Source organism: Gadus morhua, chromosome 10 (genome assembly GCF_902167405.1).
Source record: "Gadus morhua chromosome 10, gadMor3.0, whole genome shotgun sequence".
Lineage (NCBI taxonomy): Eukaryota > Metazoa > Chordata > Actinopteri > Gadiformes > Gadidae > Gadus > Gadus morhua.
Genome location: NC_044057.1, coordinates 26,195,374 through 26,211,200, shown reverse-complemented (window position 1 = coordinate 26,211,200; position 15,827 = coordinate 26,195,374). Strand labels below are relative to the sequence as shown.

Genomic DNA, 15,827 nt, shown 5'->3' with positions numbered 1-15,827 from the left:
TCAATCAAACTTGAAACTGATAGACATGATTACACTGAAAAACAACCCCTTTAATTTACTTTATCATGATAGTGAATAAGTACTCAGTGGCACGCGTGATACATGAGTTTTGTGTCAATACACTTTAATAATAATTAAACAATTTGTAGGAAAGAGGGCATGGAAAGTACAAACCTGTAGAAAGGACACCACAACAGACATGTTTTGAGTTTATTTAATGCCAAAAGCACACGAGACCTTATAAATACATTTCAGATGAACAACGCTGACAAGTAAAGAAAATAAAAAAGGCCATGGGCACAATAAAAAAACAAAAAACACCCACCTACCTTGGTTAGTCTCACCCTAAACCTGCTAGATCTCAAATGAATGACATTAAGTCGTTGGAATGAAATAAGACCTACTCCATGACCCACACTGCTACCCTGATAAAACACAAAAATGTAACAGACAAATACATGAGACGTATTCCAAAATAGTCTTTTTTACTGCATGATTATCACTAAGTGCTATATTTACAGACTAGCGTACATCATTGTAGCCCTCTGAAACCGACCTCTTTAAATACAATCACAGCCCAGGTACTACCACCAGGGGGCGTCTGGCACGGACAACAGTTTGACATGAAGGGAAGAATGAATATGGCCAGCATATAGGGCGACTCACAACAGAACACTGAAGGGCCGTAGGGATCAATCAAAATGAAGAAATAGTTTAACCAGTCTTTTAAAATCGATGGATTAGTGCAAACCTCATTGGACTATTTACTTTTTTTCAAAAGACACATCAATCAAACTTTACATAGGATAAGTTGGGCTATAAGAGGTTAACAGGGAATCAAAACAAAGCCATTCCTGGTTCAAATGTGGGACTGGACTGAATCAAAGCACAATGAATTGTGTGCGATAACATTAATCCATACAACTTTCGTTTTATGCTGGAGTCATCCTTTCACAGTGGGAAGTCTGAAACACGGGTTAATCAACCAATATTTATTCCTGGTGCCCTAATAAACATTTATACGTTAACATATTACAGTACAGTCAATCTGTGATGAGCCAGGTGATAAAAAATAAGTAATATTTAAAGATTGAAACCCTTCAATTCAAATCAATATTGATTTGAATTAACGCCTGAACTTCAGTGAAGTTCAGGGGAAGAACTGAAATTAACCTAAATAATTGAGGTTGCTTTAGAATTCAAGGAATGTTATTCAAATCGCATAATAAAATAATGCGCTTTGAACAAGAGCACAAGTAAGTAAGGCTCTGCATAAGTGTGGAGTTAGAACTAAAGACCATCTTACAAACGTTTTTTTTTGTTATTTGGATTTTGTTATGTTTTTTTAACTCGTAATATGTAAAATAATTTCTTGAAGGCATTCACGCGTCTGCAACGCTTTTCAGTGGATTTGAAAAGTTCTACACAAAAAATGTTTTATTACTAATAAGTTTCAGTTGACACAACATAATTGTTACCACAAAAAAACGATATAACGATGTCAGTGAGTGAGAGCCTAAAGCAAGAACACTTCAAGGAAGACCCGAAGCGGGGGTAAGAAACAATGTTGAAGAATAGGGACGCACCGATACGATACCAGGACTCAGACCCGATACTGTTGTCGATACTGTGCTAATTTTCTCGCCAAACTTCTCAGATGCAACTAGGGCCCGACCGATTCATCGGCCTGCCGATTTAATCGGCCGATTATAGCCTTTTTGAAAATAATCAACATCTGCCAAAAAGACGCCGATTACAACCGATTTATTTATTTATTTATTTTTTAGAAATGTCAAAAATCAATATCGGTCAGGCCCTAGATGCAACCGTCCGATACCACTTTACACAACGCTACGTAACGTTTAACAACTAGCGAACCCTCTATCTATGATCATCGACATAGGAATCAATGCCATTTTATCCCTGTAACTGAAATAAGTCCTCAATTTAGAGAAGAGAGGGGCAACGTGTGGCACATTTCACATTCATCATCGCTCATTAGAACACTCGATCACTACGACCGAACTAAAAAAGTATCACAAAGTGGCCGTGGGCTGTAACCATGGCGATAACACGCCCCCCTCTTTCTTACAGTTTTTTAAACTGTAATGGTATTTTTCATTCGGTATCGGTATTTTTATCGGTACTCTTCATCGGCGAGTACCCACACGTAAGTTCTTGTACTTGGGTCTGAAAAAAAGTGGAATCGGTGCATCCCTACTGAAGAGTAAGAAGCTGTGAAAGGCACAGATACCAGTCTCCCTCCCCCTCCCTCCCTCCCTCCCTCCCTCCCCCCTCTCCCCCCTCAGTAGGTCTCCGGGATGACAAAGTCGAACTCCGGATTGCCCTGCTGCTGCTGCGGGGGGTTCATGCCCGGCCGCGACCGGGCGTCGGAATCCACAAAGATATCGTTCCAGCTCAAAACCTTACTCTGCTGCGTGGGAGACTGCATCTCCCCGCCGCCGCCCACGCCGGCCATGACGTGCTGCACGCTGCCGTCCTCCCCGATCATGCGGACGCCGCCCTCGTGGGCGGGCCAGCCCGAGGGCTGCGTGGGGAGGGACTTGTAGGGCAGAAGGCGGTACAGGTTGTTGGGGGTGTCGTCCTTCTCCTTGCGGCCCGACGGGTCCTGGTTGTGCGCCTGCTTGCAGTGCGTGGACAGCACCTGGTAGTTGAGGAACATGTCGTTGCACAGCAGGCACTGGTAGCGCCTCTCCCCGGTGTGATGCGCCTCGTGCTTAGTCCGGTACTCGGCCAGCGCGAACACCTTGTTGCAGTAGCGGCACGGGTACTTCTTCTCCCACGAGTGGGTGTTGAAGTGCCGCCGCAGGCTGGTGAGGCACACGTAGGGTCGCTTGCAGACCATGCACACGTAGAAGGTCTTCCCGTCCATGATGAGCTCGTAGTGGTCCTCCGGCTCGCTCTTGATCTTCTTCTTGCCGGGGCTGCCGGTCGGCGACGCCATGCCCTCCTCGAAGGGCTTCAGGGGCGTGGCCATCAGCGCCCGCTTCCCCTTGGCCGCCTTGGAGCCGCCCTCGTCGGGGTCCTCCTTCACGGGGACGATGTCGTACGTGTCTTCGCCGATGTTGGCGTACACCTTGCACCCCGACGAGAGGGCGTCAATCTCCAGGGCCTTGTCCAGCGTGATGGTCTTCTTGGCCACCACGGCCGCCTGGGGGAAGTTGGCCCCGGACGACATGTCCGAGAGGCGGATCTTAAAGTCCCCCTGCTGGGCCGTGGTGCACACCTGCTTCTTGTGGACGCCCATCATGTCGCTGCTGTCGCAGGGCTGCGGCGTGTTGGGGGACACGGGGGTGAGGCTGTGCAGGCTGGACACCGGCGTGGTGGGCGTGGCTCCGGAGGACATCCTGGCCGGGGGGCAGGGGATGCTGGAGGATGTGTTGGGGCTCAGGTTGGGCCGGGAGACCGGGACCCCCTGGGGGGACCCCTTCAACGCGGACAGCGCTGCGTCCTCTGCTTTGGGTGGACTCATCTCCCCCGCAGTATTTTGCGGTTCCCGCTTTTTGTCCGACGCTGCGTCTCCCGACTCGCCGGCGTCCAGGTCGATCACCGCCGGCTTCGGAGTCTCCTCCGTCTTCTTGGAATCCGTTTCCGAGACGAACATGACGTCGTCGTTATCGGAGTCCCCGTCGTCGTCGGCAGATTTGCACGTCTGGTTAAATTCCTCGGCCGATATGGAGAAGGACTCGGTGATGATGGGCATCACCTTGGTGGACGCGCCGCTCTTGCACTCGGGGTCTTTCGACAGGCCGGGTAAGCCCTTCACTTGGGACAAAAGCGTCCCCAAGTTGGCGAGGAACTTGACGCCCAGTATCTTTCCGGCGCTGATGAGCTCCTCCAGCATGTCGGATCGGACGCGGGTGATCTTGGAACTGTAAATGTAATTGAGGATCTGTTCAAAGATTTCCGCTTTGATAAAGTTCAGTTCGATGACCTGCCCGGCGACGGAGAAGAGCTGGTGAAAGTAAGTGCTGGAGGCGGACAGAATCGTTTTGTGGGCTCTGAACTTCTTGTCCTGTATGATTATCGTGACGTCGCAGAATAGTCCATGGTTCCTTTGGTCGTTCATGGACCTCAGCACAGCAGCAGAGTACTGTGTGTCCGTGGCAGAGATCAGCTTGAGGTTCGGCATGCCTAAAGTGGGAGAACAAGTAAAGTTAATGTAGGTATATTCAGGTTATGTCCCCATCATGATTACATTAAAGTACTGCTCCAAAAAAATGTGCAGTTGAACACACTGTGTGTGTGTGTGTGTGTGTGTGTGTGTGTGTGTGTGTGTGTGTGTGTGTGTGTGTGTGTGTGCGTGTATTTGTTTATGTGTGTGTATTTGTTTGTGTGAGGGTATGTGTGTGTGTGTATTTGTTTATATGTGCGGGTGTGTGCGTGTATTTGTTTTGTGTGTGAGGGTATGTCTGCGTGTGTGTATTTGTTTATATGTGCGGGTGTGTGCGTGTATTTGTTTGTGTGTGAGGGTATGTCTGCGTGTGTGTATTTGTTTACATGTGCATGTGTGTATTTGTTTGTGTGTGAGGGTACGTGTGTGTGCATGCGTTCTGAAATATCCAACAGTCAAATTGACAGTCAAATCCATCATTAAAAAGTAGACATTATTTATGTTGCCTCTGAAGTAATCTCTAATTTTACACATGCTTTGATGATTTAATATATTTGTACTATTAATACCTGTCACATTCTGTACGTCCCTCAAGGCTTTTTCTAAGAGCGTTTCCCATTTAAATCCACAATTGATAAATCCACTTTATTTCCGACCTTTCCATTGAAGTCATGTATAATTGAGTGAATGAATAAAAAAAATGTTTTTTCTGCAACTAGCACGATAGCAGTAGCTGCTAACATGCAAACAAAAACACAGCTAACGTTAGCTCCTCCATCCAAGTAAGCTGTGTATTTCAAACGCGTCCATGGCATCACACCACTGCTACACTACACACAGGGACCTGGACGAAGACCTTGGGGTTTAGTGACCTGGTCATCGCGCTGGGAGAGATCAGGACCACGACATGCACATAGGTGGTCCAGGCTAACAAAAGTAACGCAGCCCTGCATTTGTTCCTCCTTCAATGGGCGACAGCGCGGCCTTCCGTGGCAGAAAGGTTTCCCCCACACACACATGCATACACTCACACACACACACGGGATGAGTTCTTCATCAGGCTGTTCAGACCAATTGCATGCAGTGTATCACTTACCTGCGCTTTCTGTTTTTCTGTTTTGACCAAGCCGGATTGTTACCTGCAGTTGTAACTTGGCGAGGCACAGACGACAAAAAAATAGACAGCCGCGGCACGTCTCTGAGGTTCACTACCGCTGTCATGACCCGGCCGGCCACCAGAGGCCGCTATAAGGAGGCCACTACTTCTTTCATGACCCGGGCGGCCACCAGGGGCCACTGTAGGGCGGCTACTACTGTTGTCGTGACCCGGGCGGCCACCAGGTGCAGCTGTAGAGCGCCATCAGAGTACGTTTTTAGACTTCGATAATTGATTTATTTCTAAAACCCAAAATAGAATCATAATAATAATAATAACAATATTCAATCATGATAATGTTAATAGCGGTTTTCAGTTGTTCAAATGCAATATCGACTGGTTGACGAGCCTTGAATCAGTACAGGACTGTTTACAAATAAATCCCAAGCGGAACCTTGCTCCCCTGTACGTTGTTCTTCGTGTAGCGATCTGCGGAGGCACAATATCCTGTTTGGAAACGTTTTCCGAGAGCAACAATCGTCATGGCGTATCAGGGCTCTCGGTAGAGGCCCAGTTGTTGTTTTGTTCACCAGTTCTGCCGTGGTCGTGTATTTTAACGGCAGCCAGAATGCCCATCTACGACCGCTCATCAGACCGAAACCCCGACGGTGGCAGAGACCATAGTCCGGGCCGGACCAGAGACAGGAGTCCCGGCCGGACCAGAGACCACAGTCCCGGCCGGACCAGAGACCACAGTCCCGCTCGTCCCCGGCGGCGGAGCAGGTCTCGGTCCCGCAGTGGAAGCCATGGAGGCCGAGATTTGTCTCCGGACTACTTCGGTCCAAAACTTCCGAAGCCCCGAAACAGGGAAAGGGAACGAGAAGAACACGAGCACCGGCTCCATGAGGCCCGGAACATCAAGAGGATCCGCATGGGGAGCCCCCGCCGGAGCCGCTCCAGGTCCAGGGAGAGGCACGGCCAATGGACGGAGCAGCGGGGCGGGCCGAACGACTACTACGACCAGCAGCGGGACGACGCGCAGCGGCAGCGCCAGGAGGCCTTCATCGCCAGGTAGCTTATTAAATGCAGTGTTGCCTATATGCACAACGTGTTTGAGACGTTGGCTGTATGTATTTTTTTACTTAATTGCTTCTTCTTCTTTTTTCTACCAGGCGGCTACAGGAACGGGAGAGGATTGGGGAACTGGGCTCCCCTGAAGTGTGGGGGTATTCTCCCAGAGTCAAGGAACCAGAGTACGTTTGTAATCGTTATCCTTATAAATATTGATGTGTTGTCTCGGTGACCCGTTCAACATGTAACTCCAGCGGCCCAGTATCTCTTGAAATCCAACTAAAGTATGTTGGTTATTCCTCCAGCTCTGACGAATTCACACCCGTTGAAGATGTGAAAAACAGCAGTTCAGATGACAGCTCCGACGGTATTACGCTTGATATCCTTCCCGCCCTTTGCACCCACATTACAAATTTAATTTGAATGAATTCATATATTGTTTGATTCTTGCAGACGATAAGAAGAAGAAGAAAAAGAAGAAGAAGAAATCCAAAAAGAAGAAAAGCAAGAAGCACTCAGAAGACAGCGGGTCCGGGTCAGATTCTGACGGTATGAAATTTCTTATGGTTTCACATCCCATTGTGTGTTTTTCAATAGTGTTTTTAGGTGTCTAATATTAAGTATATTCTACCCATTTCAGAGGAAGAAGTGAAAAAGAAGAAAAAAAAGAAGAAAAGCAAAAAGTAAGTTTGTGTTTCCAAATGTATATTTGTTTATCTCCTACAGAGAAAGGATGCATAAAGATTAATATTTCATCTTTATTTTCCATCAGGTCAAAGAAGTCCAAGAAGAAGAAGGTGAAGAAGAGCAAGAAGGCGTCTAGTGGTTCCAGCAGTGAGGAGTCCGGGGGGGAGGAGGGCGAGGAGGAGGACGAGGACGGGGGGCTGGTGTGGGTGGAGAAGACCTGCATGGACGAGAACCTGGTGGGCCCTGAAGCCCCTCTGGCCCAGATGTCTCAGGACGACAAACCTCTCGAGTGGGTACACATCAGAGACCTATAACGCTACGTTGGTCAGGTTAGCGTCAGGCGTTTGCATTGAACCTGCTGTTTCCCACCTGTCGTCCCTTCAGTTTCGGCCACGCCCTCTTGCCGGGTGAAGGTGCGGCCATGGCGGAGTACGTGAAGGCGGGAAAGCGTATCCCGAGAAGAGGAGAAATCGGACTGACCAGTGATGAGATCGCCAACTTCGAAAAATCGGGCTTTGTAATGAGCGGTAGCAGGTGTGTTATCCGTGCTACACTGTTCCATAATATAAATGTGTCTGAGTTAATTCAGATAAATCACTATCTCAGAAATACATTTTATTGTACGCTCGTTATAGTATTTGACTACCAAAGTATAACACTGGCAGGTATGTCTTCAAATTTACCTGGAAAAGTTTAGCCATTCAATGGCTTTAAGTTAATGAAATAATCCTAGATCAATTTTTATAGATTTCTTCTATGGAGTGGGTTTTCTGAAGATTAAATGTTCTTTAATGATTGGTGTATGACCACAGTCCACTTGTTTGACGTTGCACCACTGACTGATCCTCGTGTCCTCTTCAGACATCGCCGTATGGAGGCTGTGCGTTTGAGAAAGGAAAACCAGATCTACAGTGCGGACGAGAAGAGGGCGCTGGCCTCCTTCAACCAGGAGGAGCGGCGGAAGAGGGAGAGCAAGATCCTCTCCAGCTTCAGGGAGATGGTGTACAGGAAAACCAAAGGCAAAGATGAGAAGTGAACGGTGCATCTCAAGCTTTGGTTCTGGGTTTGTCCGTCGCGGTTGTATAGCAGTGTTTTATAGTAAAAGCCCACATGCATTGTCCAGCCTAGATTTGTAAGCAAATTCTATTTTTTTGGTTTTTAAAACTGTACTGTGCTGACATTTTTTTTGCTTTTAATTTGATTGGACATTTGTACTAGTATGAGTCAGATTGGCTCACTATGGTATGAATACTGTACTGTCAATTCTATTTAGCAATTGGTTGTGGGCTTATTCTGCTCTTTACCTTGTGTAAATTCCCACACATTCAGAAACCCACTGGTTAATAAATTCTTGAATGTACCCCCAGCTTCCTTTTGGGTTAAAACTCTGCCGTTATTGTTCTTTAATGTTATGTAGCACATGATTTATCCTTTTGTTTTACACCTTTTTTTATTTACAAAAAGACAGCTTGGAGGTAGAGCACAATCATTTTGAGAAGTACTAGAGTTGTGTCTGGTCGGATTGGTTCAAAGGTTGGCTCAATGGCCTCGGGCAAATATTAATCTGAATCCAAACTGAGGGATCTTGACTGATAAAAGACAAAATGTATGTTTATCCCACATATTTTTTAATTTTAATGTAAACAAATATAGCTCTAATCAGAGCTGCTACACCGAGCAGGTGACACGCAGCAATCCTGCTTGAAATTTTAGTTTTGCTTTTGGCTTTACTAAATCACATTAGTAATTAAAAGGAAAAAAGTAAATGCAGCAGTGATCCCCGATTTAGGCAGGGAAAGATATGCACTATTCGCTTACTTCTAAACATTGGAATATTTGGAATAAACTTGTCTGAAATTTGGAATGTTTTATTAGGGCCAGCCCTACTATTCAGAGATTGGAAGTAAAAGTACAAATACTTAAGGTTACTGTTCTTAAGTAGGATAGTTTTCATGCATCTGTACTTGAATTAATTTCTCACTGCTTTTGAATATTTCTCCCTACATTTACACATCTGTAATTTGTACTTCTTACATTTTCAAACCAGGTCCATTATCGATTAATTTATTCTGCATGCTTACGTGCCTTCCCAAAAGGCTTAATTAGATCTGATTGTGTTGTGTTTTGATCACTTTCAAGTTCAGTATCTGACAACAACTGATTGGCACAATGGATACATTTTTTGTATTTCTTGATTTGTTTTTTTAGTTGAAGTTAGAGTGGGTTACGTCTCTTGAATAATATGACGTGAAGTACTTCTACCAGTATGTTTTTCTTCTTTGTCTACTACTTGAGTATACTTTTGCAACTGATTTGGGGTCCCACCTTGATAACAGTGGATTAGTCAGGTAGAGGTACATTATGTGAGGTTAAACTATCGGTAAAGGCTTATATTTCATGAACAGGTCCCTCCATAGGGGTAATGGTGGTCCCAATGCAAACATCCTCTTAGTGGCTTGCACCTTTAATCGAGACTACTGAGTGAAGAACAGACGATCTAAATCGTATTTGACATGTGTATAGTGTTAGAATTAACTGTACACTTGTTTGAAGGTTTAAACATATTTATTATACAACACATTTTTGCAGTGACATCTTGCCGTTCTCATTGAATGTTTTCAAGTCCCTAAAAAAAGAAGAAAATAACATCAGTTTTCAAACACGTTTTGGGTGAGGTCCTGCAGGCACCATGGGGAGTCAGACGTTACCTTGGATTGATGGTACTCTCCCTTCCCAGACACCCTCTTGTCCCTCTCCATCAGATACCACTGGTACGGGACCCGGGCTAGTCTCTTCTCCTGCAAACACAAACGTCTCATCATCACAAACAGTTTTATATTGCAGAATATTTAGAAGGGCATGCACAGAGGTTTGGTGATAAACAGTGGACCCTGTCAGACAGCCTGGGGGTCTTGCAGGCGGGCTGCAGTCAGCTCACCTTTCCTCCGTTGGTGAACTTGTGGATCTGTATCGTCGCGGCTCCAGGGATGATGAGACACGCGGTCATGATGGCCAACCCGGGGAGTATCTCATACCACATGCTGTCGGTGCTTCTGGACCATGCAGCTCAGTTATATATTCAATAAGACGCTTTAAGAGGAGCGTCTGACGGGAGGAAGCCAAAAAAATGTCCAACGTCCTCACAACAACTTGACGGTCATCCGTTCACTTCCGGGGCGCAACGAGCTTTACTCTTAATTTTAATAAAATATCAACGCAAACTGATGTTTGGTGTAGTGTTCGTTTTGAATTTAAATACAAGTGGAATCATAATCATGAACATACTATTACATGGTAATATAACAAAACCAAAGTAATATATTGCATTGTCAGGTACATATACAAAAACTATTAAATGTTTTATTTTTGTAGACAGGACTTAAATATATCTCTATAATTATTTCTCGTTTGTGATATTATTTAAATTAATGTATTCCGTATTATTTTTAATTCAAAGGTGCTGTGCGCGTTGTTTTGATTGGACCACAGCGCCCTCTATCGTCCTGGAGACAGAACTACCACAGCGCCCTCTGTCGCCCTGGAGACAAAACTACCACAGCGCCCTCTATCGCCCTGGAGACAGAACTACCGCCGCCGTCTCTAGAGGAAGTGCCTGCTGGATACTTTGGTCGCTAACTCACAGCTAAGAAGTAAACAGAAACAGCGTGGATGGACATTGACAAGAACTGATCTCTAAACCAAACTTTCGACCATGAAGGAGGACAAGGAGAACACCCGCCCCAAGGAGAGGAGGATGGAGGGGAAATGCGAGGAGGGAGAGAAGATCGAGAAGCTGAAGGAGAGGAGAGAGGCGATGACAAAGGTACGACCCGCTAGCTATGCTAGCGTCGGGTCAGCACGTTTGTTTGGATAACTTTAGTCGGGTAAACGCCCCTCTAGTTAGATTGTTTATTAAACAGATGTACGTTTACATACTCGTGTTTTTTATCTGACGGTCCTTCTAACTCCACCGTTGTTTTGTAGATCGTGATCAGACGTCTGCCCCCGAGCCTCACCAAGGAGGAGCTGGAGGAGCAGCTGCAGCCGCTGCCAGAACTCGACTATCTGGAGTTCTTCTCCAGTGACACCAGGTGAGGCAGTGCTCCTTATGAAATAACACAGTTTATGGAGGTTTAATACTTGAGCATTCACACAACCTTTGTCTTTCTTTGTATGTTTCTAGCCTCTCCCCCCACGTCTTTTCAAGGGCGTATATTAACTTCAAACAACAAGAGGATATTGTCCTCTTCAGAGATAGATTTGATGGATATGTTTTCATCGATGGCAAAGGTATTAAGAACATGTATTTTACTATAAGAGGCTTCGTTTGTGGTACAATTATTACTAGATAATTACTAGACATTTTTGTTAACTCGCTTCCTTGTTTTCTTCTTAACAGGACAAGAGTATACAGCTGTTGTGGAGTTTGCGCCTTTTCAGAAGATTGGCAAGAAAAGAATCAAAAAACGAGATGCAAAGTGTGGAACCATAGATGATGGTAAAGTTATTGTCGACAGCCATATCGGAAAATGTTATTCCTGCAACGGTTATATTCAACCATCTTCTCCATCCTAACCAATATCCATTTTGAGCTTTCCTTGAACCTCGGGGACCATGTCTGGAACATCAACTGTCAATGTCTAGCTTCTAGTATAGAGCTACTTTTTAAATGTTATAGAATGGGAATCAAACTTCGAAAAAAGTGTTTTCATGAAGATTGCCGTTTACGTTTTAGATCCTGATTACGAAAGATTCCTGGAAGTATATAATGGACATGATGATGAAAAGATGACATCCACTCCAGAGACTCTCTTGGAAGAGCTTGAGGCGAAAACCAAAGAGCTTGGTGGTATGTAACATGTGGATTTTAAAATGAAAATATGACACAAGTCTAGCGAAGTATTCAAACAAAATGCACACTCTTGTCCACTTTTACAGCCAGAAAAACAACTCCCCTCTTGGACTTTCTGAAGAATAAGCAGGTAATTTTTTGGTGGTGAAATATTGCAGGATACACTTTATATACTTTACATTAATGTTAAAATTATATACTTAACATTTACCCATTTAATCTGTGAACTGTTCTTTAACAATGTGCAGAGAATCAGAGAGGAGAAGAAGGAGGAGAGGAAGAGGAGGGAGCTTGAACGCAAGAGACAGCGTGACGAGGAACGCCGTAAGTGGCGCGACGAAGAGCGACGGAGACGCAAAGACAACGACAAGATGAAGAAACCGGACCGGCCCTCAGACAAAGACCAAGTGAAGGAGGAGCCCAAGATCAAGGTAGTTACTGCAGAGGACAGAAGCATCGGCTTTAACCCTGCCAAAAATACGATGTCATTTATGAATATTTTCTTGAACCCCTCTTATCCAGCTCCTGAGGAAACCAGACAGAGGGGAGGAGATGGACACGGAGAAGCCTAAAGACAAGCCGAAGAGACTCGAGAGGCCAATGAAAGACGATAAAGTGATGGGCAGTTTGGATCTGAAGAAGAGGACGATAATCGATAACAAGGAAGACCGACCCAGGAAGTGAGTGAGCCGATTCTCAGGAAGAATTGTCGTTATGTATATATAATAGTTAATTAACACACTTAACTAACTCACTCTCCTAACTCGCTCGCAGGGTCGATGAGGAGGGACGCAAAGAGTTCCGGGAGCGTGACACCGTCCGGGACCGGGAACGTGACGCTGTTCGAGACAGGGACGCCGTCCGAGACCGGGACGCCGTCCGAGACCGGGACGCCATTCGTGACCGGGACGTTGTCAGAGACCGGGACGTCGTCAGAGACCGGGAACGCGACCGGGAGAGGGACAGGGAACGCCGGCAGAAGGAGAAGGACCGCATCCGGCGTCAGGACGAGGACAGGAGGCGGCGGCGGGAGCGCCACGACGGCGAGAACGCCTGCAGGAAGAGAGAAGAGGCCGGGAAGCGGGACAAGGAGCGCGACTGGGACAAGAAGAGGGGAGGCAGCGCCAACGAGTCCGCCGCCAACGAGCGGTCGGCCAAGGACAACCGGAAGGAAGAGAATATGAAGAGAGATCGCATGCGCAACAAGGTAAGGGCATGGAGCAGAGCTGCTGCTTGTATAATGTTCTGTGAATGTTTCTACGTTCGTCTTTATTCACATCTTGTACGTTTCTGCTCCAGGATCGACCTGCCATCCAGCTTTATCAGCCAGGGGCCCGCAACCGCAACCGTGGTGGCGGAGGGGGAGGAGGTGGGGGGGGCAGTGGGGGAGAGTCCCAGCCGGCCGAAGGAAAGCCCGACAACGAGTCCAAGAGAGCCAACGACATGGGAGACGATTGAATCAGTTTTGGGGCAACATGCATGTGAAGCGTGGGGTGCAGGACGGGGCCGTCAGGGCTCTGAGGGGAACACACCGGCGCCACAGTGTAGCGTGTAGGTGCGTCCTATAACCCGACCGGGGCGCAGTGATGTCATGGTGCCACACTCGTCCGTTTGTCGGTCAATAAAGGATTAGGTAACACAGCACTTCCTGACTGGTGTACATTTGGCTCTAGGGACCTGTCGCTGATGCCAAAGCTTCTTTGGGACTTCATTAAATGCCAAGTGGCCTTATCACAGTGTTGCTACGCTTCTGTCAAGTGTTGCAAACATTGGAGCTTCATACTGCTGAACAGTCCATCTATGCCACACCCGTACACATTTAAAATTAGTTCTGCAATAGAGCTCTGCCCTCACCGTTCTGTTTTTGACAGAAATGGTGTTACCATGCAGGATATTTACTGTGTTTCTCTACTGTATGTTCTTACATGTATTATATAAAAGATCATGGAAGAAATGCAGTTATTTTTCTCCTGCAACAAAAACATTTGTGCCATTTGAATACAGCGGTTGCCTTATGTGTGGACTTGAAGGAATTATTTGTTCAGTTTAGAAACTGAGACATTTATTCACTGATACAGCGATAAAGGAGAAATAGCCATTTGTGACTTTAGAACTGTGAGCTTAAGCATCGCTTCAAGCCTGCCTGCAACCATCAACATACCGACCTGTGGCCTTCAAACGTCAATTCAAAGAATTCAAGATTATCCCTGCATAAAAAACTAATTTCATAATGATTTAAACAGAGTACTGCATGTAATCCAAGCTCATTTTGTTGGAATGAAAAATAAAATGGTAATTCATGAAACTGTCTCGGATTCTTATCCCCTACAACTCTTGATGACTTTAATTTTGGTTAATTTATACTTTTGATTATGTTGTGAAGAACCCAACATGGTGTACATTCGTTTTTCATAATATCAGGTTGTAGGTAATCTCTTGGTCTATATGCTCTGCATGTGATAACTAACTTCTCGAGTCGAACCTTCAGAAAGGATCTATCGACAGGGTGATGGGTGGACGTACATGATACTGTAGACCCGATGCGATCCCTGCTGGACCTACTCTAAGAACTCTTAAGAAGAATGCGATATTGCTCTGTTTTGAATTCTCTCACATAACAACCAGTCAAAGATATTAGGCAAAATTGGTAGCAAATACCAATGTATGATTCACTTTGAGGGACTTTGGGATTGCAACAGCCATATCAAAACAAACACATGGAAGACAGTTGTAAATCGTCGTCTACAATACAATATTATTGAGCGTGTGAAAAATAGACGTACAAAAAAGTTAGATTATTCTTCCAAATGGTGAGGTTACATTGCATTGTGATGTTTCATATGCAAATTGATTAGGACTAATATGTACATAACAGCAGTGGCGGCTGGTGGTTTTTAAAGTGAGGGAGGAAGGACTGCGCGCTTGGTTGCCATTGGCCTGCTTGCACTGTTGGTGTATGGTGGCATAATAATGTGAGACTCAAGTTGTTTCAAGGTGTTTTGGTGAACTACAAAATAGCAGGGAGGGAGTTATGTGAACAAAATGTATACAAAGCCACCAGTGGCATCACTGTAATTTGAGAAGGAAAGGATGCAAAGCATATTAGTCAAATCAGGCCTACTATTGATTTGTAAAAGTAAATAAAAAAATCTGGGCCTATTATTGGGCCTATTTTTGCCCTCACTGACTGAAGTTATTTAGCTATGTTTATTTTCAGTTACAATTGCTTGTAATGCTACCAGTAAGTCATGCGTACCTAGCAAACCATGTAGCACTCACAACACTGACGTTGCCATTATTTCTGATGACCTTGATTTTGGGAAGTGGTCTACCTCTTTCTGAATGAATGGAATGGTTTTTGTAATAAGACGTTAACAATGTCCTCCGTTTCCAATGTTTCCATTGTGCATTTAGGATCTCGCTATCGCAGATTTCACTTGCTCTGCGTCTCTCAGACTGAGCACCGCGGCAATGCAGACCGGGTTTGTTATCGACAGCGTTGCCAGATTGGGCAGATTTCCCGCCCAATGATAATTTTTCCAGCCTAACATGGTTAAAAGTAGCCCAATTGGGTGGGAAATCGGACCAATCTGGCAACACTGCTCAACATCCAGGGATCCTGCTTATTGGTTCATAGCGCAGACGGATAGATTTTTGCGCGAATCAGACCCCTTAAGGTCCCACCCACTCAGAGGAGGATTTTCCTCCTCTCTCCCATTGAAACCCATGTTATCCACCGGCCGCCAGTACTTTCGAGAAAATGAATGGGAGTGGACGGCGGCGAAGGGAGGACGTTCCTCCCTGAAGTAATTGTCAATAGGCGATAGGGGGTGCTAATGTCCCTTTACCTAGGGAAACGAACATTATATATTCAAAGGCAATAAAGTAGTCATATTTAAGGGCATTAATTCATTACAATAGTCGGGGCAATCTACATTTTTTATTCTCAACAATTTTAGGGAGGATCTTCCTCCCTCTCCTCAATG

At 45.5% G+C, this 15,827-nt stretch overlaps 4 protein-coding genes across 4 annotated transcripts; 2 read left to right on the top strand and 2 right to left on the bottom strand.

Annotated features, from left to right (window-relative positions):
* Window positions 1-196: 196 nt before the first annotated feature.
* On the bottom strand, window positions 197-5,573 carry zbtb33 (zinc finger and BTB domain containing 33). Its single transcript, XM_030367674.1, has 2 exons — window positions 5,232-5,573; window positions 197-4,155 (listed from the first exon to the last, which is right to left on the bottom strand). Exon 2 carries the CDS (start codon window positions 4,151-4,153, stop codon window positions 2,306-2,308), a length of 1,848 nt encoding a protein of 615 aa, XP_030223534.1. The 5' UTR covers window positions 4,154-4,155; window positions 5,232-5,573; the 3' UTR covers window positions 197-2,305.
* Window positions 5,574-5,701: 128 nt separating this feature from the next.
* Window positions 5,702-8,714, top strand: nkap (NFKB activating protein). The gene is made up of 8 exons (XM_030367676.1): window positions 5,702-6,302; window positions 6,404-6,484; window positions 6,608-6,669; window positions 6,756-6,851; window positions 6,943-6,985; window positions 7,075-7,278; window positions 7,374-7,523; window positions 7,851-8,714. The coding sequence occupies exons 1-8, from the start codon at window positions 5,860-5,862 to the stop codon at window positions 8,023-8,025; spliced, it is 1,254 nt and encodes a 417-aa protein (XP_030223536.1). The 5' UTR covers window positions 5,702-5,859; the 3' UTR covers window positions 8,026-8,714.
* An 821-nt stretch (window positions 8,715-9,535) lies between these two features.
* On the bottom strand, window positions 9,536-10,171 carry ndufa1 (NADH:ubiquinone oxidoreductase subunit A1). The gene is made up of 3 exons (XM_030367680.1): window positions 9,928-10,171; window positions 9,698-9,787; window positions 9,536-9,615 (listed from the first exon to the last, which is right to left on the bottom strand). Exons 1-3 carry the CDS (start codon window positions 10,027-10,029, stop codon window positions 9,595-9,597), a joined length of 213 nt encoding a protein of 70 aa, XP_030223540.1. The 5' UTR covers window positions 10,030-10,171; the 3' UTR covers window positions 9,536-9,594.
* Window positions 10,172-10,563: 392 nt separating this feature from the next.
* On the top strand, window positions 10,564-14,146 carry upf3b (UPF3B regulator of nonsense mediated mRNA decay). The gene is made up of 10 exons (XM_030367675.1): window positions 10,564-10,812; window positions 10,974-11,080; window positions 11,173-11,279; window positions 11,389-11,487; window positions 11,725-11,838; window positions 11,928-11,971; window positions 12,090-12,272; window positions 12,364-12,521; window positions 12,616-13,048; window positions 13,141-14,146. Exons 1-10 carry the CDS (start codon window positions 10,702-10,704, stop codon window positions 13,297-13,299), a joined length of 1,515 nt encoding a protein of 504 aa, XP_030223535.1. The 5' UTR covers window positions 10,564-10,701; the 3' UTR covers window positions 13,300-14,146.
* The last annotated feature ends 1,681 nt before the right edge of the window (window positions 14,147-15,827 follow it).

Bases quoted from the DNA above. Each gene is read 5' to 3' on its own strand.
- zbtb33 (XM_030367674.1), bottom strand. From the start codon at position 4,153: ATGCCGAACCTCAAGCTGATCTCTGCCACGGACACACAGTACTCTGCT.
- nkap (XM_030367676.1), top strand. From the start codon at position 5,860: ATGCCCATCTACGACCGCTCATCAGACCGAAACCCCGACGGTGGCAGA. The intron at 6,670-6,755 runs GTATTACGCTTG...TGATTCTTGCAG, and splicing joins TTCAGATGACAGCTCCGACG to ACGATAAGAAGAAGAAGAAA. The intron at 7,524-7,850 runs GTGTGTTATCCG...TGTCCTCTTCAG, and splicing joins TTTGTAATGAGCGGTAGCAG to ACATCGCCGTATGGAGGCTG.
- ndufa1 (XM_030367680.1), bottom strand. From the start codon at position 10,029: ATGTGGTATGAGATACTCCCCGGGTTGGCCATCATGACCGCGTGTCTC. The intron at 9,788-9,927 runs GTGAGCTGACTG...TTGTGTTTGCAG, and splicing joins AGTTCACCAACGGAGGAAAG to GAGAAGAGACTAGCCCGGGT. The intron at 9,616-9,697 runs GTAACGTCTGAC...TTCTTTTTTTAG, and splicing joins GAGAGTACCATCAATCCAAG to GGACTTGAAAACATTCAATG.
- upf3b (XM_030367675.1), top strand. From the start codon at position 10,702: ATGAAGGAGGACAAGGAGAACACCCGCCCCAAGGAGAGGAGGATGGAG. The intron at 11,081-11,172 runs GTGAGGCAGTGC...GTATGTTTCTAG, and splicing joins TTCTTCTCCAGTGACACCAG to CCTCTCCCCCCACGTCTTTT. The intron at 13,049-13,140 runs GTAAGGGCATGG...TTTCTGCTCCAG, and splicing joins GAGATCGCATGCGCAACAAG to GATCGACCTGCCATCCAGCT.